Raw genomic sequence first — 24611 nt, 5'->3', positions numbered from 1 at the left:
GCGAACAAAGACAGTGGCCAGGACGAATCTTCTTGCTTTGAACCCCGTTATCTCTTATCACTTTCCGGTTGTGAGTCAATCGAACGGTTCCTGATCAGTTGTCCTGCTCGCCGGTCGTCGATCCGAGTTCTCAATGCCGAAACAAGAGACGGTTCGGAATGCCAGACCAGGCAACCGTCGCTGCTTTTTGCAAGCTGGATGGCATCAGCACACAGGCTCTTGCTTGTCTTGGATGGAGGCTCCCGACTCGTAATGAGTGGAATGGCCATCGGTTGATCAGCGCAAGAGACGATGGCCGCGTGGATGACAGACAAGCGTCGAAAGTGAGCAAGGCCTTAGACAGACTGAGAAGCGGAAGCTCGGAATTGGCCTGGCGCGTCGCTGGCTGCCGATTTCAACTGAATTTCGCACCCTTTCCGCTGTCGCGTGCAGAGGCAGAGAAGGGCACAAAGCCGCACGCCGCCCTGGCTGTCTTATCTTCTCCACTTTGAGTGTGACCTGTGCGCGCACGTTGGGTATGCATCCGAATTCAGGGTGCAGAAACACACACCCACTCAGTCCACCCACACGCACTTGATTGCGGAGTAACTAGAGCAGGTGCGAGCTAACGGCGGCTGGGCCCCTCCGATGCTTGTCTCTCGCTCAACAGCTCACGCTGACGGACACCGCCGAGTGGTGAGTGTGTTGGCACAGCTGCTGCTCCGTGAGCCTCTCTCTCTCTCTCGCCCTTGCCGACCATCCGTGAGCGTCGTCACTATCAGCCTTGAACCTTGTCCGTTCCCTTCATAAGCATTCATCGTCTAAGCTTTGCGTCCCCGAGTCTCCGTTACCGTCACCCGTCATCTGTCTCATCCATCGAGCTTCCGCTGTACGGATTCTCACCTGAACTCCAACACTTCGTTCTACGCCCAAGCACGACACCCTTCCCCTCACTGCCTCCTGAACGGAGCACACAATCGACAAGATGACTTCGTCCACCGACCACATCCTCTCGCGCATTCTCGACGAGCTTACAGAGCTCAAGGTGAAAAATTCGCATCTCGAGGCAAAGGTAGGGTGTGCACGCTCGTAGCGACACCGTCGAGGAATAGAACATCGATGTGACTGACAGCTCTCTCTCCTTTCGCAATGCGTGTGTATCCTCAGGTCGACGCTCTGCAGAATGCAACCACGCTTCCCTCGCCGTCATCACAAGCTCGTCGACAGAGTGCGACTGGATTCACTGCTCTCGGCGCGCACAGCTTCTCACCCTCTGTACCTGCCGAATTTGCGTTTGGCTCTTCGCCACCGCCTCAGCCTCTCGGCCCTCCCGCTCACCCGATGGGCGGTCTTCCTCAGACCAACGGACCTAGTCCCGCAGAAACCCCCGAGCTCGGCACCAAGAAGCTTCCCGTCAATGGTGCAGCCTCGCCCTCTCTTCCAGCCTCCACCAATTCCACGGCTGGCTATTACTCTTCGCGGGTCATCCTGACCACCTACCCTGGCCAAGTGGGCATCAAGCCATTGCCGCTCAACTGGGCCGCTCCAGACGCCAAGCAGCGAGGACCCGTCGTTGCGAGCAGACATCCGAACTCGATCCGCGTGCGTAACGCCATCGGCGCCTACGGCGGAAGCTACTCGATCTACCGCTCTCTCGCCATCGCCATGGGGCAGCTCAACCCGAACCACCGGCCGGACTACACCAACACGGAGCCGCCGTTCGAGATCCCGCCCAATCCGTCGTGGTTCGACCCGTCCAAGATCGTTGCCATGGATCCGTGGGGGCATCTGGCGCCGCAGGTGTACAGGTCCGAGTTCGAGGCTGGCGTGGATATCCGCCCGACGGCGTCGCTGACCAAGGCGCACATCAAGATGCCCGAGCTAGACAACGCGCAGCAGGCGGGCGTGTTCCCAATCGACGGCAAGATTGTCGTCAAGAGTATCCGGCTGCCTGGTGTCGCGGAGGACGTGGATCCCGGATGCGAGGTCAGCGTGAGCAAGGCGGCGGTCGACCCGGTGTGGTACCTGCCCGGTGTTGCCGAGCGCCTTGGCGTCACCGAAGGCGCACTGAGACGCGCCATCTTCGAAGACACGGGAGGATCGTACCCGGAACTGCTCACTCGTCACGACCTCAAAGTGTTCCTGCCGCCCATCTCGGGTCTGACGGTGTACATCTTTGGGCGACCGGAGGACCTGCGCGATCCGACCAAGGAGGTCACGGTGCGCATCCACGACGAGTGCAACGGCTCGGATGTGTTTGGCAGTGATATCTGCACGTGTCGGCCGTACTTGCTGTTTGGTATCGAGGAGTGCATCAAGACGGCGCAGCGCGGGGGGGCGGGGGCGGTGATCTATTTCCGCAAGGAGGGGCGTGCGCTGGGCGAGGTGACCAAGTACCTCGTTTACAACGCCAGGAAGCGCGGCACAGATTCGGCGAGCAACTACTTCAAGCGCACCGAGAACATCGCCGGTGTCAAAGATATGCGCTTCCAGGCACTCATGCCCGACGTCCTCCACTGGCTCGGCGCAACCAACATCACCAACTGGATCTCGATGAGCAACATGAAGCACGACGCCGCCGTCAACAGCGGCATCAAGATCAAGAACAGGTACGAGCTTCCCGAGGAGCTCATCCCCGCCGACTCGCGCGTCGAGATCGACGCAAAGATCCAAGCTGGCTACTTTTCCACCACCAAACACCTCACCGAGGACGACCTCAAGCACACCGTCGGCCGCGCTTGGGAGGACCTCGATCACTGAACACAGTTCCCAACCCCTCATCGTGACTGCTGTCTGGCAATGACATTCTTGCAGGCTTTTCACTGGGTTGAACTTGAAGTCAGAACACGTGTGATTGCGCGCAACGACGGTAAAACTGTTGCGCGAGTGCGAGTGAGAGTGTGACAGATGCAGCAATACAAATACAGCCGGACGGTTACGTAGAACCGTCCGTAGCAACGAAAAGTGACAGATATGGTAAAACAGTAGAGATTCAACGCTCCCCTGAGCGTGTAAAAAAAGGAGCATGCATTGACCGCCAGCAGCCGAGCTCCAGCCCCTCACGCAAACATCCTCGACGTCCTCTTCTTCAACAGATGCACCTTCCTTGAGATCTCGGACTTCTGTAACACATTCAACTTGGAATCGTCCAGCGCCTCCTCCTCGAGCGACTTCAGCACATGCCTCAGCGCATCTCCGCGCTTCGCGCCACCGACCCTGCTCTGCGCCGCTGCGGCGTAGTCTTGCTTAAACACGACCGAGTCGGTGCTCGACGCAGCAGCAGCAGCAATGTCGCTCTGCAGACGTACGATCTGCGACGGCGTCGAGCCAAAGATTTTGCTCAGCTTGGAGATGGAACGATCGTGCGAATCCAGTCGCCTCTGTCGGAGCGTCGCAGAGTAGCAGGGGGAGAGGTCGTCAATGTCCAGCAGCTCCTCGTCGGCCTCGGTGCTGTCACTCTCGGAATCGGTCAGGTCGAGGAAGGCCGCCGATCGGCGCGGAACGCCACCGACGCTGGAGCTCAGCGTGGAAGATCGAGCGCCTGAGCCGTGGCCAGCGTCGACGAGCGAGGAAAACACAGCAGCGGCAGCAGGCGAGGTCCGAGGACGAGCGGGCGATCGAGGTGGCCGAGCAACGGTAGCCATAGTCTGAACAACAACAGCAGCAACGCTCGGCGCAGCCACACGCGTACCATGGAAGATGGAAGCAAGCTCGGTCAGTCGCTCGTGATCGTTCTCGAGCAAGTACTCGTAGCTCTCGATCGAGGTGCGGTAGGCAGAAATGCTGTCGCGCACCGCGGCAGCTGGACTACTCGACGAAGGCTCAACAGCACCAAGCTCTTCTTGAGAACGCTGCATCGGCGTATCGACGGCGGGCGCAGCCTCAGCCTCGTCATCTGACTCATCGTCCGAGCTGTCGATCGAAATGAAGGACTGCAAGTTGGCCGATCCTTGTTGCGACAGGGAGCCGTGACCAGTGGAAGACGTCGTATGGCTGACCTCGCTGACCGTATACGCGGCCGAATCATGGCTGGTCTCTGACTGATGCGAAGGTACACGAGCTTCGGTGCTGCAGATCACGGCATTCTTGCGTTGATCAGATCCCGACAAGATGAGCTCAGCCGGTACCGCCTCGCCAAGCCAGCGCGACATCTTGGCAACGCGACGCCGCCGCTCATCGCGGGCAGCCGCCAACTTGCGACTCTCAGACATGACAAGAGCATGGTCTAGGTGCGATCGATCAAACACTCGGAAAGGTCCATCCTGAGGTAGGGTGGGCGACGCGGCTTCGTCTAGAGCTGCAGCCGAGAAGGTGGCAAGCTGGGCCACCTTGGGCGTTGGCTCGTTGAACTCTTCCAATCCAGAGGGGATGAAGCTGCGCGGGTGCATTCCCCTCATCGCATCGAGCTCGTCGTCGCTGGCCAGCATCTCTTCGCCCGAGACGCGTGCCAGCGCGCCAGACGAGTACGGATGCGGAATACCAAGGACGGCCGCGGCTTTGCGATTGAGACCAATAGGCGTCACAGTAGGAGGCTGCGTCATGTCGGAGAAAGCGTGGTCCAAGCTCTTGGCACCGTGGCTGCGACTGTGGAGCAGCTTCCGCGAGAGTGCGCGAGTCTTGCTGCCTGCTGTGGATGCAAAGGCGGGAGCTGAGGCTGGAACGCCCCTTGGGTGAGACCCAAATGGCACGCTCTGCGGACGCGATCTGCTGCGCAAGTCTGATCGTACGTGAGAAGAGTGCGGCTCGGTGAAAAGCATCTCTTCGCCCAGCATCTGCGTGAGCTTCTTGGTCCTTCGCACCTGTTGACGCCTTTCCTCGGCAGTCAGCTCGTTGGTGGTAGCTGGACGCGTGGAAGCGGCGGCAGAGGGAGTGTAGTGAGAAACGCGGGCAGGGGTGACGGGTATGCTTCCCGACGTCGCAGGTCGCTGGGCTCGACGAGCGGGTAGCCGGCTCGATGTGACATAGCGGTCGAGAAGAAGCGGACTCATGCCGCTCTCAAAGCTATTCTGGTAGCTGAGAAAGCTGTGCTCGGAGGCGGACGACAGGATGGACGCAGTGTAGGGGCGGTGAGAGTGGAAGTCGGACGACAAAGGCGCTCTCCAATGGGTTCCAGATCCGTGGGATACGGAAGCGCTTAGACGAGAGAAGGATTCGGAAGGGAGCCGTGTGTGTTGGCTCGACGAATGAGAATGGTTGCTGCTCGTAGCGCTGGAACCTCTTGGTTGTTCGATTCCCATCGAAGGCAAAGCATTAAGGACGACAAGCGAGGATCTTTGCGACGATGTGACGCGAGGGGGGATGTGGGCGGGCTGAGTGGCGTCGTTATTACGATCCGAGGCGAGTGAACGGTGCTGAGGGGTCATGCTGGATCTATAGGCAGCCCACACCTCGTGTGCCTCTTGCTTGAGCTGGTGGAGATGCGGGTCCTGCACAGAAGGAGGAGAAAGCGATGAAGCATCGGGCGCTGCCGTGGACGACGGGACATGCTGAGCGTCATCGTGAGGTGTGGTGACCGACTCGGCATCCGAGTCGTTGTCTACATTGCGGTGGAGCGACTTGCTGTTGTTGTTGAGCTGTGTGGGCACGGTAGCGAGCTCGTCATCAGCATCGGAGTCGCCATCCGAATCGTGTTGCCAGGGGCCGAAGGTGGCACGATCGCCACTCTGTCGCTGGATGAGCTGCTTCGGTCGGCTCTGAATTACGAGATCAAAGTCGGGAGGCAGAAGCGATGCGTCAAGTGAAGCACTCGCTGTGTTGTTGTGGGAAGATGTCGTGGCCGGCGGGGATGATGCCAAGTCTAGTCCATGATCGACGCGCGAGGCGGGCATGGAACGCAAACTGGAACGCAGGCTCATGTGGCTCTTGACTCTTTTGAAGTCGCCCGGCTGGAGGATTCTGTAGTCGTCGACATCAACCGCCGAGGTGTGATGAGAAGAGGAAGAGCCTGGTGCGTCGCCAAAGCAGGAAGCAACGCTGGCGCTGTCATGGCTGAAGAAGCTGGCTGGTGCGGCCATGTTGGTGGTGAAAGCCTGGATGGGAAGTAGGTGGGATACGATGGCTATGAAGCCAGGTGGACCTCGAAAAGGGTGACAGACTGTCACTTGGGTTTGAGGATGTCGGAACCAGCCTGTCCAGCAAGCGCAAGACTAGCTGAGGCTGAGCCTGGCGATGAACGACGGAGATCGTGATGGTCAACGGGCTAGGTAAAGAAGCAGAATCGACGAAAGGCGGACGATGATAAAGGCGTGTTGCAGAGCAGAAGAGTTGGTCGAGGATGGTGTGCAGGCGACGTCGAGCGCAGCCGGTTGCCTGTTGCCCACCTTTTGTATATGTTTCCTGTTTGCTGAGCGAGCCGAAGCGAACAATGCTTGGAAGCGAGAGCTGGCGAAGAACCGTTCGCGATGCGTTAGCGAAGGGCGCAGACCGCTTGCGACGAGATTGCGAACGAGATTGAGACGCAAGGTTGGCGAGCAAGCCAAAGCTGTCCGTCGGAGCGCAAGCTCGGATCGTGTGGCTGACAGCAGCTGCTCGTGGGCTGCGTCGGGTGGGAAGAGAAGCAGCAGACAACGACGGCGGGGCAAATGCGGGAGGCGAGGTCTGAGCCCCCTCTGTGACAGCAGAGGGCGGGCAGGCAGGCAGGCAGGATGAGAAGATGACAGCAGGCGAACGGGCAGAAGCGACGATGAACGGAAAAAGTGTAGAACTGCAGCGTTCGTGGCAGAGGTGCAGCAGCAGCAGGTAAAGGCAGGAGCGTGGAGAGGGCAGCAAGGCGCAGCCAGACTGACAAGCAAGGGTTTTTGGGGGCAACGGCAGGGGGCGACAGCGAAGAAGGGGTTCAGCAGCTGCACCACCTTCCATGACAAATTTCAAAAGGCGTCTTAGTGCGGGACCGGCACAGCGTAAGGAGGCCACAGCGCAGTTTTAAAATCTCTCTCCTTTTTCCAGATATATTTAAATAATTCAAAGTTGCAACGAGCAGTACTTGGGCGCAAAGAGAACATTATTCTACCGACAAAGAAGCAAATAAAATACTCATTCGTGCTGCGCCAAAGCGAGGTGATTGGCGTCTTGACACATGCAGTTCGAACTCACTTTCACATCGGCTACCATCCGCACAACAGCCGACGGGGCCGATTCATTTCATCTGCGCATGAAGGACGTATCTTGTCACAATCAAGAGCTTTGATCTCTTGCACAATGTCGCACGAGGCGGACCTTTCCCAAGGACGCTGGCTGACTTGCTGCACAACATGAACAGCCGAGTTCAAGCGAGGAGGAACGTTTGGAAGAAAAAAATCGCTGGAAAATAATCCCCATTCTGTGTTCGAGAATGGCAAGCAAGACCACGCGAAGTCAAGGTCAGGAGGCGACCAGAGGCATGCATCAGACACAGCATGATTAGGCTTCTGGCGTTCGATGGTTGCTCGCTAGCCCCTTGAGCGCCGTCAACAGGCTCATCGATATCCCTGGCGATCAGTGGCTCACTCAACAACGGTCCCACCGACTTCACACGCCAAGAGGCTCAAGCTTGGACCTTGCTTGCCTTTCTCACTCGACCTTGGAAGAGCATGGTGCATTCGCAAACGAGTTCCGAGTTGACAGCCCGCATGAAAGTCGCAAAGGCGGTGCAGTGCGGGTCAATTACTGTCCCGTCCGGCTGCCAATCTGCTGGGCTACGCCGTATATGCTGCATCTTTGCGAGCTGCTGAGACGCGAAGCAATGCGTTCCGCAACAACGCAGTCTCGAGTCCGAAACAAACAGACGTCGCTTATGCCCCTGCACTCTCCCTAACTCGCTCACTGCTAGTCGAATGTCGTCGCTCGCGGTTTCGAGACAGAAAATGGTAAGACAACATCAAATTTTGGGTTTCAGTGGTGACGAATTTCGGACAGAATTTCGGTACTTGTCTCGCCTTTCTCGTGAGCGCCGTGTCAGGCCGGCTCTAATTCACTCGGACCGCAGATGGCGGCTCCTATCCAAGCCGTTTGAGACGCATTGTGTTCACCCACCGTATCGTGGATAGATCATTGTCGGCCCTGGACCTGCGCTTGCCGCACATGGTAACAAACAAAACTCGGCCCGGCTGTTCCACCACACAAAAGGCCGAGGGGAGCCGCTTTCGCCCATACGCCATCGGCACCTATGGCATTGCGGACCGCAGCGTGCCTTAAGCCGCACAACGACCGTCGATTCAGACGGTGTCTGCTCGAGCCTCTCCCACACGACCAAGAGGCCCTGGCTCTCTGGCGCTTCCTTTCTTCCCACGAGCAGCGACGCGATCGAGAACAGCCCGACTTCGTGTGGGTTCGCAACAGCAGCACTCACGCGTTCGCCACGTTATATAGCTTAGCAGCATGACATGAGAGTGTCAAGATTTTATTATACTACAACTAGCTCCTCGATCCATCTCACTAGTCTAATTGAGATCAGGCGTGGCAATAAAGGAACCCGACGCCCAAGCGAGCTCGTCTACCTAAATGAGCGAGCACGCGGCAGAGAAACAAAAACGTCGGTCTAGCCAAGTTCTGTAGCTGTCTAGGGTCCATTTCGAGTCTATCGTCAACGATACCATGCTGTCGAGATTCGGCTAAGAAAATGTCTCATGTCAGGGGAGAGGGCGGATCTCAGCCCAATTTGAATCAAGTCACCAGCCTTACAGTCTCAAACCCCTCATGGCACTAGGACTGCCGGTCCATAGTCCTCGCTTTCTGTCCTCACCCCTCGTTCTTACAGCACTTGTCATAAGCTAGTTCCTCTTCTCCACTAGGCAGGGCAAGGACTCTTGGTGAGATGCTGAACAGAGTGGGGCTAGTGCAGTCAGGTACGCCATAGCCTGGGACTTGCTGCCGTCGTTCGTACTGGTTTTGAAAGCTGGCCGAGGCAATCAAAGCGTCGGAGCTGGGACCACCAGGAACGAGTACACAAACGACTTGCAACTCCGCAGATCTCGACCCTACTCTAGATGCAAGGAGCAACAAATAGTGAGTTCCCGCTGCGAGACAGGATCAAGCGCGGTCTCTCTCTCTCTCTCTCTCTCTCTCTCTCTCTCTCTCTCTCTCTCTCTCTCTCTCTCGTTCGTGTGTGAATCGGTTTTGTTAGAAACTCTCGTGACCCGATGCACTTTGACATCGGCGGGGTAATGATCTGAGTTGTTAGATCGGTTTAAATTTGTGGCCTTGCTGGGACAATCTGAATCGAAAAGGCCAAGAGAAACTTTCCCACACACCGCTTGCAACTGACACACTACTGCAGACCGAGTACAGTCGGACGACGGCCGGCCAGAAAATCCTTGTTCCCTTTGTTTTCCCTTTCAACCGAGATTCTGGGATCAACGACAACCCCGGTGACAGCCATTAGAGTTTTGTGGAAATTCTAGGCCTTTGTGTCATCTGGATGATCATCCCCCTTTGTCTGCGTTTACGGGACCATCTCGTCCGGCCTGCATCCGGAAGCTTCGAAACCATCCATGCTCTCGTATGGTACCTGCCCAGCTGTGCCTGGCAACCGTACCGCTCGTCGGAGCAGTATGCGCGTTCCCGTGTGGACAGTCACGAGCTGCTGCCCTTTGCTGAGAAGTCTCGAACGCGCTAGGTTCCATTACCCGCCGTTGTTCCCGCTTACTCCCACACATTGATGCTGGATCTCGTTGACCACCTAGCCAGTATCCGCAGCTTGGACTGATGGACTCATGCGGTGTCACTGAGCTGGCAAGCCTACTACTGACTCGTACCCGTCCGAAGACATGGAGTTCCTCGGTTGAATGTCGGTTCTTCCAAGTTTAGAGACACCGGTCCCTTTCATGGTGCTGATCTGGCCCCCTTGGTGTGCAAATTGCAGGCAGCGCATGAAACGGCGGAACTCTCTCCTCTTTGTTTACCGCATCTAGAATCTCGGCTGTGAACGTCGATGCAGGGCCTTTGTTCCAGAACGACACTGGTGCCTTTGTTCCCCATGAACGCAAGGTCACGTTCCAGAGGCCGCACCAAAGCTTGACCGTGTATAAGTAGCAAGCCCAGAGTCGATGGCTCGTCGCCATGATCCTGACTTTTCGTGTACTATCTTCTCTGCCACTAATCTAGTCACTACCATACCATGAGTCCTGATAGCCAAGCAAATCGCGGTCTCGCAGCCACGAGGAAGGCTTTCGGCCGCCCTGCTAACCTGCACCTCACCTGGTCGACCAGCAACAGCGTTACTTCGCCACCACACCATCATTCCACAGCGTCGCTCGCGAGCTTCCAGCCAAAATTCACTCAGCCCTCGACCGAGTCGCAAGCAGCAAGCACGTCAGCTCTGCTTCATGCCTACACCTCGTTTCTACCTCCTACCTACTTGGACAAACCTGCAGCACCTTCTTCGAGATTCCCTACTTCAGCAGCGAAAGACTTTCATTCTTCTTATTCGTCAAAGGGAGTCGAATCAAGCTCATCAGCGGTGACTCTGAAGGCCGGTCATTTGACGTGGAGGGGGTCGGGTGATAATTCGGGCAGAAGAGGGACGCTTGGAGGATTCGAGAGGGCTTTGAGGAGGAGACAGGGTTCGAGAGATTTGGTCACGGACAACCACCAAGAGGTTTTTGTCACTCTGCAACAGAGCGAGGCAGGCGGAAATCTACATGGGAGTCACAGGGACTCTTCTAGTCGACGAAGCTTTTCGACAGACCATCTCCTCCCTAGCCCGGGTGCCGACGATTCTTCCGCATTCGACAACGACAATCTGCTCTCCCTTCAATCACTCACTGTGCCCTCTTGTCTCTCTGATCAGAGTCGATGGGTCCCGCCTTACAGCTGGGGGGTGTTAGACACTCTCTCAGACGATCAGGATTCGCTTTCGAGATCATCGTCATCCTCCTTGTCGGATCCACTCCAGACGCCGAGATCCTACCACCCGGGCACGCCCACCACGCACGAGGCCTTCCTCGACCTCTACTCCCATCCAACTTTGGTGAAGAGCCGATCCCCATCGCGAGAGTACCTACAGATGAGGGTACGCATCACACGTTCTAGCACGGTCGAGATGCAAACCTGTCCCTCGTATTTCTCCACAAGCCCGGATGGCTTGAACCCAATCCGGCGCAATCAGCTCGTCATCACGGGAGAGCCGGCGGATACCCCACATCAACCGCAACGGTCCCGGTCGACGGCAGCAGGAAACCAATATCTAGAAGCCGAGCTGGCCCGTAGCAGGCCGTCAAACCTCGTCTGCATCCTGAGCTCGGCCGACGTGGCAGACTTGTCCGAATGGCTGTTCGCAATTGAGACTGCTATCACTCGATGCAGGTACTCTGCCGCTGAGCGAGACGACCCGAGACGGTCGAGCGAGTCGATGTACTCGACGATGCGCCTCTTTGGGGAGATGCAGGCCCAGAGAGTTGACCCAGGCCGCAGCGCGAGGAAAGAAGACCCACACTCGACGCCCATGGCTGCTTGCCGCTCGCTCCCGCTATCTCTTCCTTCACACTCTCTGCCACCAGCCGCATCAACACGGCAGAGGAGCTCGAGCATGGCCGGGAGCGAGTCCGACTTTTCACCCTCCGCCTTTATTGACTACTACGCGGCGACCGACCCAGGCAGCTCTGCGGCATCAGCCTCGGATGGGCTGTACAGCTTCGAAGACGCATATGCAAGCATCATGCGACGGTATGAGGACAACGACCTTCCCAGTCCACTACAGAACCTTCCGAGTGCGCCGTTGGATGGGTACGTGCGGTATGCCCGCTCAGAATGCGTGGATGTGCCCGTGTCGCCACGCAGCTTCGAGTTCGAGCAGGACGCCTGGGGATTGGAGGACGAGCAGCCGAGCAGCCCGTTGGATCCGTGGATCTCACATGCTGCTGCGCGATCGGCCACGAGCTTGTCTGCTGGCGCATTTGGTGATGACACGGTGATGCAGATCTTTGCTGAGGGGTTTCGACGTCGGTCGTCATCTGTTTGAAGTCTTTGAGTCGTTATGTATCGGCCGATAATCTCGTACCATAGCTGAACCAATGGAACTGCCTTTTTTCGTGGCCACTTTTTTCGGAGTAACTTTTCTTGCCGCTTTTCTTTCTTGACAGAATTGAAGGCCTAGCTGAATTTGGCAAGATTGGTGTGTGGCATTTCTCACAACAACAGAGGCGCGCAATCTCCGCTCTGCTAGAACTCAGATCGGCAACTGACGCCCAGATGCCGCGATTCGAAGAAAGAACACGAACAGTCCATTGGTTGATCGACTACTCAGACTCAGACAGTGTCAACAGCATGCACTTTGCTTCAAAGTTACGAATATGATCCAATCTTCTTTGAAGCACTTTGAGTCCGTTCGGGTGGTATCGGTAAAGACGGCAAGAGTTCACCCTCTGCCTCGGCCTCACACCGACTCCGAGGCAAGGAGAGAGGAAAATTGCTCCAGCGGCAGACCCTGCGAACCCTGGCTTTTCCCTCCTTGCAGGCGACTCTGTGTGGGTCTCGCTGCAGGCGAGCGGGGAAGAAGGGTCCTTGACCGTCTCTCGCTTGCAGTGTAGACGGGCTTGTGCTTGCAGGCTTCGGTGCATCGCCTTGTCCCAGAGTGTCGGGTACGTCTTGAGGGGCGCGTCGCGTCCTGAACGAGTCTTTGTCGTCCACCTAGCAACGGTGCTGACCAGTCCGCACTTGGAAGACACGCATCGCCATACAGTCTTGATATCGGGTACCAAGTGCGTGAAAGATGGTGCTTTCAACATCTTCCCACGTCTGCTGGAGAGGCGGCAGAGACGGTGATTGAAACGCGACGCAGAACAGCAGATTGGCCCATTTCTGGATTCTGACAGCTCATGACCTCGGCGTCTGTTCTCTGACCCGTCGCTCCCTCTCAACGTTGCCGGGTAGACAGACGACAGGCGACAAAGCCGATGAAAGCCCGCCCAAAAGTCTGCTAGCACGTTCCTAGAAGGACGCGAGACCCTCGCTTGTCATACCCTCACCCGCAGACTCTTCGCTAGTGGTTCACCGAGGCATGCTGCTAAGCGAGAGAGGCGTCCTGGAGCGCTTAGCCCTTCGACTTTGCTGACGGCCAAGCCCGTAGAGATGGAGCTACCGGGCTCGGACAAGTCATGTCAGGGGAGAGCGGGACTCGGATGGGACGCGTGGGTTTGTTAAAAGGTGCCAAGCAAGCAAATTAATCTCGTGGGCGGCGGTGATCATGTCCAGACCGACGCCAGGGGTGAGCTCGGATGGAAGCTTTGGAAGGTTTCCAAACAAGCCCGGAGCGAGTGGTGTCAAGACCGTCCGCTCCGACTTTGTAAGCAAGCTTTGAGAAGGCTTCCGACGACAAGCAAGGGGAGGATCTGACATGAAACGATGGCGAATTAATCAGGTGTTGGAGAGGGTTCAACGTGTACCAAGTGCAAGGCAGCCCCTTGCATGGAGGTGAGATTGAGTGGCGGAACCAATCAATCATCGCCGCCGCAACTTTGCTGGCTTTTCCGATAAGGTCAGGTCCGCCTACGCCAGCTCCCAGAAGCATGGGTCAAGTATCCTCTCACCAGGTTTGCCTGCAGCGAAGGTCGAAAAGCACAAGCATCAGCTGATTGGACTACAGGCACTGACCGCGCACTGCATTGCAGCAGCATGCTCTATCAAAGCTATTCCACAGCCAATGAGTCGGAAACGCGCTTACCACTTCGATCCGCGCCTCGCCTCTCTCCATTGTTGCTGCGATGATCGCAAGCCACACGAATTCCAGCAACCATACTAAATCGGGCTCGCTTCCAAACAAGACCGGGTGCCACACCGAGGGATGACGTCGTAGCAGAACCATTTGGTTGTAATTCAACAATGTCAGACGGCTCAACTCAGCAGCGGGCGACAAATTGGGGCAGTCGGTAGGTCGGAATGCGAAAAGGCGTTTGGTGCTGTTGCTTTAGTCGCCAAAGAAAGTTGGGGTTGCTCTGTTCGGGCGTGCCGTTGGGTGTCTGCTTTCGCTTAGCCTGGCACTCGTCGCGGTCTCCCAGAGAGAGAGAGAGAGGGAGAGAAAGACACTCGCTTCTGACTTTGAAAAGAACCGAAATCTTTAAGCGAAAGCTTGTTCTCGAGTAACAAAAATGTGTTGGTTTCAGATGCGCATTCGCGTGTGTTCTTGATCGTCCTTTTTCCAGGCTAATAAGCCCAGTGTTGGCTGCCACCACCAGCAGAAGCAGCGTGCTCAGCCTGCAAGCCACTCGCAGGTGGCCGCACATTGTTGCTGCAGGACAATAGCAACGCGCCCCGTGCTGATAACGCCGCAACCGCCGTCGTTGTCAAAGCACTCTTATTCACTCTGGGGTTGCGAATTCCACCCCCTGTTCCCCGGGTCAGCCGGCGTCTTTGCCGTGAAAGTCTAGACGGGACGACGGCTTTCCTACTATGCTTGCGGAACGCCGGGTTTCAAAGAGAGGAAAAGGGGGTCGAACAAAGGTGGGCTAGACCTTTTCAACTTTGGAACGCCTAGCGAGAGGGAGAGAGGGAGAGCAACCGCGAAGAGTCGGAGGACAAGGCGACCAAGACACGGCGATGGTCAGCTACCCCTGGCATGAGCCACAACTCAAAAAGGAAACAAGAAAGGGAAGCTTGGAGTGAGTGCGTATCTGATGACGAGCACTCAATCCGTTGGCAATGCCAGCCGAGTGCAGATCTCTTGCCTTTCCGGGACGGTTCTCCCTTTGACGGCGGGAAGGCAGGAACGCCCAGCTGCTTCTGCTGTTGCTACTGCTGGTGTCGTGCTTGTCGCTGCTGCTGCACCGTGGCGCTTTGCTTTCAGTGCCCCGACGCTGGGTGGCTTCTCCTTGCTCCTTCAATCTGCCCTTTGTCCACCAGCTCCGACGCTGTGTTTTACGCAGGACCTCCCCGCAGCGCGCCCATTCGAGTTAGTGCAGAACGCAACACTAAGGGCTTCGAAATGGATCTCCGCTTGGATGTCCGCCTTGCCGCCCTCATGCAGATCCAATTCCAAGGAATCTCGCGCGCAGCAACAGCTTTATTCACTCTTCTTTCTCAGTTTGACATCGTCGTCATGCTTCCTTATCCACTGCCTCGGGTGCTTGACGCTGTCTCCTTGTCTCTCTGCCCTTTCACCAGCACTGCGGCCTTTGAAAACAGCATCCTTAGCTGGATCTGAGACGCGACACACCATGCGGAACCAGGGTGGAGATCTGCGTGTCTCAAACGTTCAGTTCTTTCTCCGGTCGGCTCGCCTCCCACCCTTTCTCAGCAACAGATTGAGACCGTTCCGCTCGGATGTGCCGGTTTGCACCGCAACCCAACCAGCATCACAGCAACGGACAATGGGCTTGCAGAGCCGTCGCGCTATCTTGCCGCTGCTGCTCTCTCGCCTACGCCAGTGAGTCGGCTCAGCCCTTTGTGTAACCCTCACTTGCAGTGCAGCCTGATAGCAAGGCTCCGATAGCGTGATTGGAGGGCGTTTCTTGTTGGTTGTCGACCCGAATTCTGGGCGGGCGTTATGCGAGAGCTGCCTGCTAATGCCACCAGCATCCTTGAGCTTTGCCGCCGTTCTTGGCCTGCAGGACCTATGCTTCACAAGGTCCATCATAGGAACCGGCTCGACGGCTTCCTACGAAATCGGCTAGCCGCCTCTGTAGGGGAGCGCCTCGCTTTGCCGCCCCCGTCTGCATTGCACTGCAGCCTAAGCTCATCACGTTAATCCTCGACAGATTGCCATATAACCAGCCTGATTTCGGACCGTCCCCCACCATCTTGTGGTCCAGTCCTCATCCATCCTTCCCTTCACCTCCTTATCCTACACTCTACATCTCAACTCTGATTCGCTTCTCAGTCTTCTCAACCCTTGACTCGCTCGCTGACACCTATCTGGCTAGCCATGTACCAGCTCTCTTCCCGGTTCTCCGACTCGACCATCGCTTCGGCCTCGTCGAGCTTCAGCAAGATGTCGTCGGCCAGCAGCGCATCGTCGGTAGAAGATCTGCAGCTGCCTTCGCTCGACGCCATCCCCAAGCCTCCACCTCGCACTTCGTCCATCACGCTCGCCAGCACCAAGACATACACCGAGAGTCAACGTCGTGAACGCAAGAAGCCCGCGCCGCTAGAGCTGGCGTCTCCCCCGCGATCGAGACGAACGGTCCTGCAGACGGACTCGCCGGTGAGCGACGATGGTCAGGGCTATTTTAGCTGTAGCGAGCACCAGCGAGAAAGCTGCAGCAGGTCGACGTACCGACCGCGGTGTTTCTGTGGGTCAGACATCCGTCCCTGCGACAGCGCGTCCAGTTCGACCAGCGTCGAGATCTACTGCTCGACAGAGTGCGCGCGTCGAGATGCACTGTACGCACTTGAGGGCCGCTCGCCATCGTCATGCCCTTCGTCCGCACCGCACTCGGACAACGAGGAGGAGGACGACTGCGACTTCCCCGTCACCCCGACCAACGCGTTCCTGCCCAGCCCACCTCGCACGCCTGCTGCCAAGGGGCGCACGCTGGAGCTGCAACGCAATCCGTCGCTGGCACGGAAGCTGACGGGTCTCGGTGCAAGCCACTACCGAAGGATGGAGGCGCTGGGGATGTACGATGCCGACCTCACGCCGACGAGGCCGTCAAGATCGAGCCCGTTGCTGGAGCCCATTGATCTCATGGTTGCGCACTCGCCCTCGAGCAAGTCGGCGCGCTTATCCGGGTCCTTCGCAGATGCAGAGGAGGATGATGGCGAGCTCGACGTCGATCCCCGCAAGACTCTGTTCCTCCAAGTACCCTTCTACATGAGCTCGCCTGTCTCGCCCTAAAGGCAATTTTCCTTCCGCTGTATACCCCCACTGCTTCGACATCACTACTGTACTTTTATCAATGATATGGCTTTCTTTGCGATTCTACTTGGGTGTACGGGCTTGAACAGAGCAGAGCGTTGAGGTTGCTGAATCCGAGAGGTCAAGTTTGGTTTGCTTTGATGCAACCTTAAATTGGTAGGAAACCCGCAATCCGCGATCCGCGATCCGCGCTTGAATTTTTTCAAGTGGCTGCGATCCTCAACAGCTGCTCCCCCCTTTTATCGTTGTTCCCTCACTCGCCCATCCATCTTCGCTTTAGCATCTGCGCATTTCGCCGCCAGCCCAGCTCGGGGACCCGCACAATCATGGCGGGCACAAGGTTCGCGTATGTGCGCAACTTTGAGCTGCCAGACAGCGTGATTCCGGACACATACCTCGTCGTACGCATCGACGGCAAAGGGTTCCACAAGTTTTCCAAGGCGCACTCGTTTGCCAAACCCAACGACCCGCTCGCTCTCGAGCTCATGAACCAAGCCGCCCGCTATGTCATGGCTTCCTTGAAAGGACATGTTGCGCTGGCATTTGGCGAGAGCGACGAATACAGCTTCCTACTTCGCAAATCCACAACACTCTACAGTCGACGCAACAGCAAGATCACGACGCACATCGTGTCGCTCTTCACCGCAGCATACGTGTTCAACTGGACTCACTTTTTCCCAAATCGCCCGCTGCTGCATCCGCCGAGCTTCGATGGCCGCATGGTGGTCTATCCGAACGAGAGGGTGGTCAGGGACTACTTCAGTTGGAGACAGGCAGACACGCATATCAACAATCTGTACAATACGGCCTTTTGGGCGCTCGTGCTCAACGGTGGGCGTACAGAACAGGAGGCGACCAAGGAGCTGGAGGGGACTGTAGCGGCGGATAAGCACGAGATTCTGCATACCAAGTTCGGGATCAATTACGATCAGCTCGAGCCGATGTATCGTAAAGGCACTACGCTCGTATGGGCACCTTCTTCCTTACCGTCTACCTCGCACCTGGATGAGGGGGCGCCAGAAGCAACGAGCAGCACACCCGACGCGGACGCTGCGGCAGCAGAAGACGACGCTCCTCTCCTCGCCAATCCAAAAGACGAAAAGCTGCGTCTCAAGCTCTCCCGCAAAGGCGCTGCCAAACAAGCACGCAAGCAGGAAAAGAAGGACAAGAAGGCGATGCTGTCGGTACTGCGCACACTGCACTGCGATATCATCGGCGACGACTTCTGGCATCCCGCCGCCCAGCCATCTCCACCACCGTCCTCAACAGCAGCAACACCAGCATCAGCACCAACACAGCCAATAGACTCCCCCTCAACCAGCAGCGGCGACGCGGACAACATCAGCAGCTCACAACCGTGGAACGATCCTTCACGACTCAACGGTGCCGGATTGGGCATCTCTATATTTCTAGATTGAACATGACATGGAGCGTGAAAAATGCGACGTAAGAGAGGGGCCGTGCGGCGATCTTCCGAAGGGGGACCGTTTCGTTTACCACTCGAAGGCCTCGGTGTGCAGGAAGATCTCCTCGACCGAGTTGTGCTTGGACGACAGCACGTGCGACCACTGCAGCTTGGCGACGGTGTTGGCCGTCTCGTTGGTCATCGACGCGGGGCCGCAGACGGACACGCCTACCGTGCTGCCGTCCTTTTGCTGAGAGACATCGTCGACGAAGCCGATGATGACGTTGGGCACGTCCATGCGTTGGTTGTGCACGCGGATCGGCGACTTGGCGAGTGTGGATGAACTGGACGACGCGATTTGGTCCTTTTCCGAGGGCTCGAGTGCAGCCTGTTCGCGGCAGTACACGTCCAGTGACACGTCAATGCCGAGCGACCGCAGGTGCTCGAGCATCGGTCGAAGCGACGGCTCAAAGGCGTCGAACATGCGCATCGTCTGGATGGCCCAGTGCACGGCAATCTTGGACGTCAACGTGTCGTTCGACGACCGCGCGGCAACGCACAAGCTCATGAGCGCGGGCAGCACCGACGTCATGCCCACGCCACCGGCGATCATCACATCGGCATTGTACGCCGCTGGGTGGAACGGCGAGCCATACGGACCATCGAGTGCTACCGTGAGCGCCGTCGAGACCTTGCCCTTGACGGCAGGCTGTCGCACAAGCTGCTCCCAAATCTTGCGGGTCAGTCCATCGCGCGCCTTGAAGAAGAAGACCATGTGCGAGTCCGCGTGACTATCCGGCGAAGCCAGATTGGCGACGGTGAAAGGGTGGGTCTGGTACGGTGCCGACTTGTTGACTCCAGGGAAGCGCAGGAAGAAGTGCTGACCAGGCTGCCACGACACGGGTGCTGCCAGTTCAAGCTTGAGGAGCTGTTCATCTTCGTCGACTACCGTCACGGTCGCGCTAATACCGGTGAAACGACTGATGCGCAACGAGTTGGCGAACTTAAACAGCACATGGAAACCCCACACGCCGATGGTCGGCCAGAGCCACGACCACGAATGGAGCAGATCGCGCGTGTGCATAAAGTAGAACACGAGGAAGAGCACGATGGTGATCACATGCTGCACGACGAAAAACTCGTACGACATGCGTCGGAAGTAGCCAAACGACGAAACGACGAGCCAGGCCAAGAAGGCCAGTGCAACCGTGCCCGTCCACCAGACCGGATCGTAGTAGTACCACGCCTTGAGGTTGCTGAAGCCGCCGTCATGAACAGGCTGCCAGATGAACGGCACCGTGTGTACGACGGCTAAGAAGAGGATAACACGCGCCATCCACTGGTGGTAGAACTGCAACTTCTCGTGGCTGATGCCCGTCAAGAACGTGAGCGGGTTGAACTTGAGGCCGAAAGCGAAGAGCCAGGGGAACATGGCGTTGGCGATCATGCCCGCTCGTACACCGAGGGGCGTGCTACCCCAAACAGCCGAGGGACGGTAGTAAGGCTTGATCGCGAAGCACCAGCAGACAAAGCCGATTGCTGGAGCGGCAAAGGTGATGATGTTACCGAGGGACGGGAAACGATCCGCCGACACAATGTCGCTGAGGACAGTCTTGCGGGTAAAGATCTTCTTGGGTCGGTAGTAGCCGATTCCTCTGCATAACGCTGCGAAGGATCGGTACCCGGGGATTGCGAGGATGGCAAGCGAGAGCTTTCGGTTGGGGCTATGACGAAGCTTGGAAACGAGCCCGCGAAGCATGACCAGGCCGAGCATGGCCAGCAGAACCCAGGTGACGATGAGGCTGTACTTTTCCATTTCGTAATAGCTGTCTTTGCCCTTCATGGCTGCCTTTTTGAGCGCTGAAGAGGGACGACAGCCCGGCCCGACCATGCCGGGCTTCCAGACGCAGCCTGGCACTTCCTTGTGCCTTTTGAGGATGGTGTGCTCCATGACTTGTCCGTTGCGATCGCCGTGGGAAGGGATAGGGAGGTGGGCACGAACAAAAGAAGAAGTCGACCAGAGAGGAACTGCTTAAAGGTTTTGTCCGACGTGGCGTTGGAGGGTGTATAAGAAGGCTCGGATCGTCCTTTTGCTTTGAAAAGTTAGGTGGTCGAGGTTTGGATGCTACAGGGCAAAGTTGGAGAAGTTTTCGGTTGTCGAAACAGCTGCTATCCAATCGAAAAGGATCCGAGATGCCTGAAATCTGTCGTCGTACAATAGCACGCTGCTGGCTGTCAAAAGTCGAGGCGTTGATTGGCTATGTACGCATCGCCGCTGTGCAAAGGGGGGTGGGGGTGCGACGACGACATGTGGGATGGAGGGGAGGCTCTGTGGGACCGTTCTGCTTTGAGAGTGACCAAGAGCGCGGAAGCATCCGAATTCGAGGATTTGGCCGGTGGTTAACTGTGCCAGAGCAATAAAGGCTCCGAGAACAAACGCTCCGAGAGACAGACACAGAAGCCCAAACCGTCGATCCAATTTCTTGGCGTTTTCTCAACGCTCGAACAAGGCCGCGACCGCCTTTCTACTGTGTCGGCGTGATTTAAACTTGCCTTGCAGTGGTCCACTAGCCACCACACAAACATCTGAACTTTACGAGCAGGCACTCAAACGTCGACGTGTGGGGTGTGAACGATGCGATTTTGCCCGTTTGCCCTCAGAAAAACGCCAAGGCGACGCTAAACGTGCAACCTACCAACCAAACAATCGAACCGCTCCAGAGAAAGCATCCGAAGCCGCGCCATGCGTCCTGCCCATGAACATTTCGACGTTCCTGACAAACGAGAAGCATTCGGGTGGTTCTTCTCCTGAGCTCATCTCCGTTTCATGACGCTTCTGCCCTGCATCCGGCTTCTTCTTCCCCTTATCAATGCTTAACACACTTGTAACAGGCCCAAACGAGATCTTCGTTAGCCGTTCCTCTGGGCTTCGGTCGATTCCTCGCCAATATTTGACAGGTCGGCTCGCGCTCAAAGACGATCCATCGTGGACGTTTTCGCTTGTGCGTTGGAGATGCCAGTGTGAGATCTACGCTAGTGCAAGAGTGCACTGCAATCTTCCCAGTTGACGAGCCTAGATCAGACAACACAGTCGACGGAGAAGACGAGCTCATCTTCGCTCCTCTCACATCGGATCATCACATCGGACCATCACGTCGAATCTGACACGACTTTTGAAACGGTCAATCGCTTGCTCTTGCTTGCGGCATGATCAAACGAAATACAAAGAAAGAAAGACCTCGGCAGCTTCTCTATCTGATGTGGTTCAGTCTGTTCAGTCGAGTACGTGGTACTTTGGCTTCTTGAGGCGAGCACCACCAGTCTCGAGCGGCTGCTCGAACCTTGTCGTAGGTCGGTATCTCCTCAGGTATGGTGCCGCCGTCTCCTCGAGTGTGTCCGGGGTCATGGCCAAGTCGGCCCAGCTCTTGGTGCCAGGTGCGTCGGGCAGGTCGTCAATGTATCGTCGCACCACCTCGTCCGGCGAGATCATGGGCCACCATGCCAGATCGGCAATCTTGGCCGCCAGCTTGAACGCCCACTTCGGCGTGTTCAGGCCTGGCTTGGCCAACGAGGTGAAGGTGAGCGATTCCACGAGCTGCAGGATCTGGCCGATGGTGTACTCCTTGGGCCCGGCAAGAGAGAAGGTGGCGCCCATCGACGTCACGTCGGCTTCGAGCATCTTTTCCAGAGCGTGCGCCACGTCGAGCGAGTGCACGGGGCGCATCTTGGTCTGACCATGGTTGACGCGCCAAGCGTATGGGTAGACGGCCATCTGGTTCAGGAATCGATCCTCGTGGCCCCACATGGTGCTGGGGCGGACGATGGTGGCGCCCTCGAAAGCACGCTTGACCATCGCCTCACCTTCCGCCTTGGATCGCAGGAACGCCGAGGGCGAGTTGGCATCGGCGTTGAGGTGCGAGACGTGGATGAAGCGGCCGACACCGGCCGATTCGGCGATTTGAGCGATGCGCTGAGCACCAGTGACGTGCACGTCGTTGAAGGTGAAGTTCTTGGTCTCGTAGTGTCGTCCGACCAGGTTGTAGACCACGTCTGAGTGTCGCACGCACTCCTCGATCTGCTCGTCGTGCCTCAGGTCCCACTCCATGGGCACGACCTGTCCAAGGTCTCCCATGACCTTCAAGTGCCTCTTTTCGTCCTCATCGCGGTAAGGGATGATGACCTGCGAGCCCTTCTGTGCGAGACGGTTGACAAGGTATCGTCCGAGGAAACCGGTGCAGCCGAACACGGTCACGACGTGACCCGAGACCGACGATCTGTGGAGAGTATACAAGGCAGGGTAGGAGTATGGAGCGGCGGTTTGTCAGTCAACTGTGGTGGGAGGAGGGGTGATCCCCAGACTTTCTTTTGCTGCGAAGCGAACGTTTGAATGTGCACTAGCAACAGAATGTGCATCCGCTTGGCTCGTGCAATCGAGCTTGACAAACGGGCAGCTGTCGTCCTGTTGCCATCCACGTGTATTCTACTCACCGTCCGCCGCCATAAGGACCAGACTTGATGATAGGCCTACCCGTCTTTCGGTTGATAGTAAGGTCGTGAACGTTGCGAGCCTGGACCACCTGAGCTCCACGAAGTAGCGAGGATCGAGCCTCAGATCGCAGCACCGACGAAGCAGCCTGCGCAGCGCTAGTCCCAACAAGGTGAACCATTTTGTGCTCCCGCGACGGCCGAAGTAAGATGTGTCGAGTAAGTTGCGAGGGTACCGGAGGGAGAGGTGGTGGAGACGGCGCGGAATGAGATTCGAGATTGGTGATGAGAAATCGCCAATGCAACAGTGGACCGACGAGCAAACGTCGATTTCCGAGGCTCCAATTCTGTCTGGCCAATGCGATCACGCTCACACACCACGCTGCGCTCTGCTGCCGCTCTCGTCTCTCTCTGTCTCAAAATTCCTTCTGAATTACACGTGACAATCCAGCCTGAATCGTGCGAAACATTCTTCCTTGCCAATTTTATAAACTGTGAGATCGTTAATAACATGCTATTCCAGACAAACGGACTTAATTTGAGATGTAGAGGCGACTGCTTTCCCTTCAGTGTACGATAGATCTAGGTATCGACCAAGGCCCACATGTACATGCATGCTACCGAGCGGTAGGGCGACCAAGATTTCGCGAGTGCCTTCATCTCGTCCGGGCTGAGATACTGGCCGCCTTTGATCTTGTTGCCCTTTGCACGAGATTGCAGCACCTGTCGGCAAAGTCCGTGCTCGTCTGCGATCAGATGGTCGAGCGAGACCGCTGCGTCTTCTGCACCAAATCCCGATTCAGGTTTTGGCATAACCTCGGTCTGAGCAAGGAACGGCACCTCGTCTCCCCTTTCCTCCGTCGGCTCCAGCGGCCCTTGCTCCTTTGCTGTCGTCCGCTTGCTCTTGGTGTCCTTTGTAGCTTTGTCATCCTCTGGCTTCTCCTCGCCCGGCTTTCGCTTTTTGATGTTGATGCGAGGACCTTGCGCGTCGCTAAGGAAGAAGTTGAGCATGCCCTTTTGCACTCCTAGGTCTGCACAGGGAAGAATGTCGGGCTTGCGCATAGCAAACATAAGAATCATCTCGCTCGTCCATCTGCCGACGCCCTTGACCTTGCTCAGCTCGGTGACGCACAGTTCCTCATCGGCCAGATCGAGGATCTGGCGGATGTCCAATCGTCCGTCTACAAAGTGAGCGGCAAGATCCTTGACATACTTGATCTTGGCGAAGGACAGGCCTGCAGCTCGTAGGTCTGCATCCGGTCTGCGTAGAACCATGAGTGGAGTCGGGAATGGCCACTCTTCACGGGGAAAACCAACAAAGTCAGGTTTCTCTGGCATCGATTCCGGAGAAAAGAGCCGGCAAAACTTGTACAGAACGGACCTGGCAGCGAGCCAAGAGATCTGTTGTCCCAGGATGGAAGTGGTCACCGTCTTGAACAGGTTGAGATCTTTTTTGTCGCAGGCGGATGGATCCAGTGCTTCATCGTAGCAGCGGACGGGCACCTTTTGGAAAAGGCGTTCGAATCGACGGTCCACACTGCAGAGATGAGCTTGGGCTTGTCCTAAGTCGAAGGGAAGTGTCGGGAAGGGAGCCGTGGTGCGTGTCAAGCAGTCCTCCTCGCTGGCATCCTTTGGAATCACGAAGGGTTCTTCGGGCGTCTTGGCCTTGGCTGCACTGGCGGATTTGGCGGGGCGTGCATTGGAGGAGGTAGACGAAGGTTCCGAGCCTAGTCGTGTCCTCTTTCTAGGGCTCGTAGCAGCTTTCGCTGTATCAAGCTGGCTGTCTGTCGCCGATCGTTGAAGACCGCGTTTGAGTGGTGCAGCTTTGGTGGCGATGGAAGCCTTGCTCGATGCTCCAAACGAAGCGGCGATCGACTTGGCCGGAGTTGCCGAGCGGGATCTTGTGAGGACCATGGCGGGTTGACGTGATTCGACTAGGTCCAACGGTCCCAGAAAAGTTCGAGGAGGGACGAAGGT

General features: G+C 57.0%; 8 protein-coding genes across 8 annotated transcripts; 4 read left to right on the top strand and 4 right to left on the bottom strand.

The window, feature by feature from the left end:
• Positions 1–964: 964 nt before the first annotated feature.
• On the top strand, positions 965–2739 carry EX895_000615 (uncharacterized protein; the record flags this gene model as incomplete). The annotated part of the gene is made up of 2 exons (XM_029881216.1): positions 965–1051; positions 1147–2739. The coding sequence occupies 2 exons, from the start codon at positions 965–967 to the stop codon at positions 2737–2739; spliced, it is 1680 nt and encodes a 559-aa protein (XP_029742602.1).
• A 299-nt stretch (positions 2740–3038) lies between these two features.
• On the bottom strand, positions 3039–5993 carry EX895_000614 (uncharacterized protein; the record flags this gene model as incomplete). Its single annotated transcript, XM_029881215.1, has 1 exon — positions 3039–5993. The coding sequence occupies one exon, from the start codon at positions 5991–5993 to the stop codon at positions 3039–3041; it is 2955 nt and encodes a 984-aa protein (XP_029742601.1).
• A 4967-nt stretch (positions 5994–10960) lies between these two features.
• On the top strand, positions 10961–11914 carry EX895_000613 (uncharacterized protein; the record flags this gene model as incomplete). The annotated part of the gene is made up of 1 exon (XM_029881214.1): positions 10961–11914. The coding sequence occupies one exon, from the start codon at positions 10961–10963 to the stop codon at positions 11912–11914; it is 954 nt and encodes a 317-aa protein (XP_029742600.1).
• A 3897-nt stretch (positions 11915–15811) lies between these two features.
• On the top strand, positions 15812–16723 carry EX895_000612 (uncharacterized protein; the record flags this gene model as incomplete). Its single annotated transcript, XM_029881213.1, has 1 exon — positions 15812–16723. The coding sequence occupies one exon, from the start codon at positions 15812–15814 to the stop codon at positions 16721–16723; it is 912 nt and encodes a 303-aa protein (XP_029742599.1).
• Positions 16724–17070: 347 nt separating this feature from the next.
• EX895_000611 (uncharacterized protein) lies at positions 17071–18162 on the top strand (the record flags this gene model as incomplete). The annotated part of the gene is made up of 1 exon (XM_029881212.1): positions 17071–18162. The coding sequence occupies one exon, from the start codon at positions 17071–17073 to the stop codon at positions 18160–18162; it is 1092 nt and encodes a 363-aa protein (XP_029742598.1).
• A 75-nt stretch (positions 18163–18237) lies between these two features.
• EX895_000610 (uncharacterized protein) lies at positions 18238–20100 on the bottom strand (the record flags this gene model as incomplete). Its single annotated transcript, XM_029881211.1, has 1 exon — positions 18238–20100. The coding sequence occupies one exon, from the start codon at positions 20098–20100 to the stop codon at positions 18238–18240; it is 1863 nt and encodes a 620-aa protein (XP_029742597.1).
• A 1323-nt stretch (positions 20101–21423) lies between these two features.
• Positions 21424–22816, bottom strand: EX895_000609 (uncharacterized protein; the record flags this gene model as incomplete). The annotated part of the gene is made up of 2 exons (XM_029881210.1): positions 21424–22423; positions 22638–22816. 2 exons carry the CDS (start codon positions 22814–22816, stop codon positions 21424–21426), a joined length of 1179 nt encoding a protein of 392 aa, XP_029742596.1.
• A 400-nt stretch (positions 22817–23216) lies between these two features.
• On the bottom strand, positions 23217–24548 carry EX895_000608 (uncharacterized protein; the record flags this gene model as incomplete). The annotated part of the gene is made up of 1 exon (XM_029881209.1): positions 23217–24548. One exon carries the CDS (start codon positions 24546–24548, stop codon positions 23217–23219), a length of 1332 nt encoding a protein of 443 aa, XP_029742595.1.
• Between the last annotated feature and the right edge of the window lie 63 nt (positions 24549–24611).

The sequence above is a fragment of the Sporisorium graminicola genome, chromosome SGRAM_1 (assembly GCF_005498985.1).
Source record: "Sporisorium graminicola strain CBS 10092 chromosome SGRAM_1, whole genome shotgun sequence".
In the NCBI taxonomy this organism is placed as follows: Eukaryota; Fungi; Basidiomycota; class Ustilaginomycetes; order Ustilaginales; family Ustilaginaceae; genus Sporisorium; species Sporisorium graminicola.
This window is presented reverse-complemented; position numbering and strand designations above follow the sequence as displayed.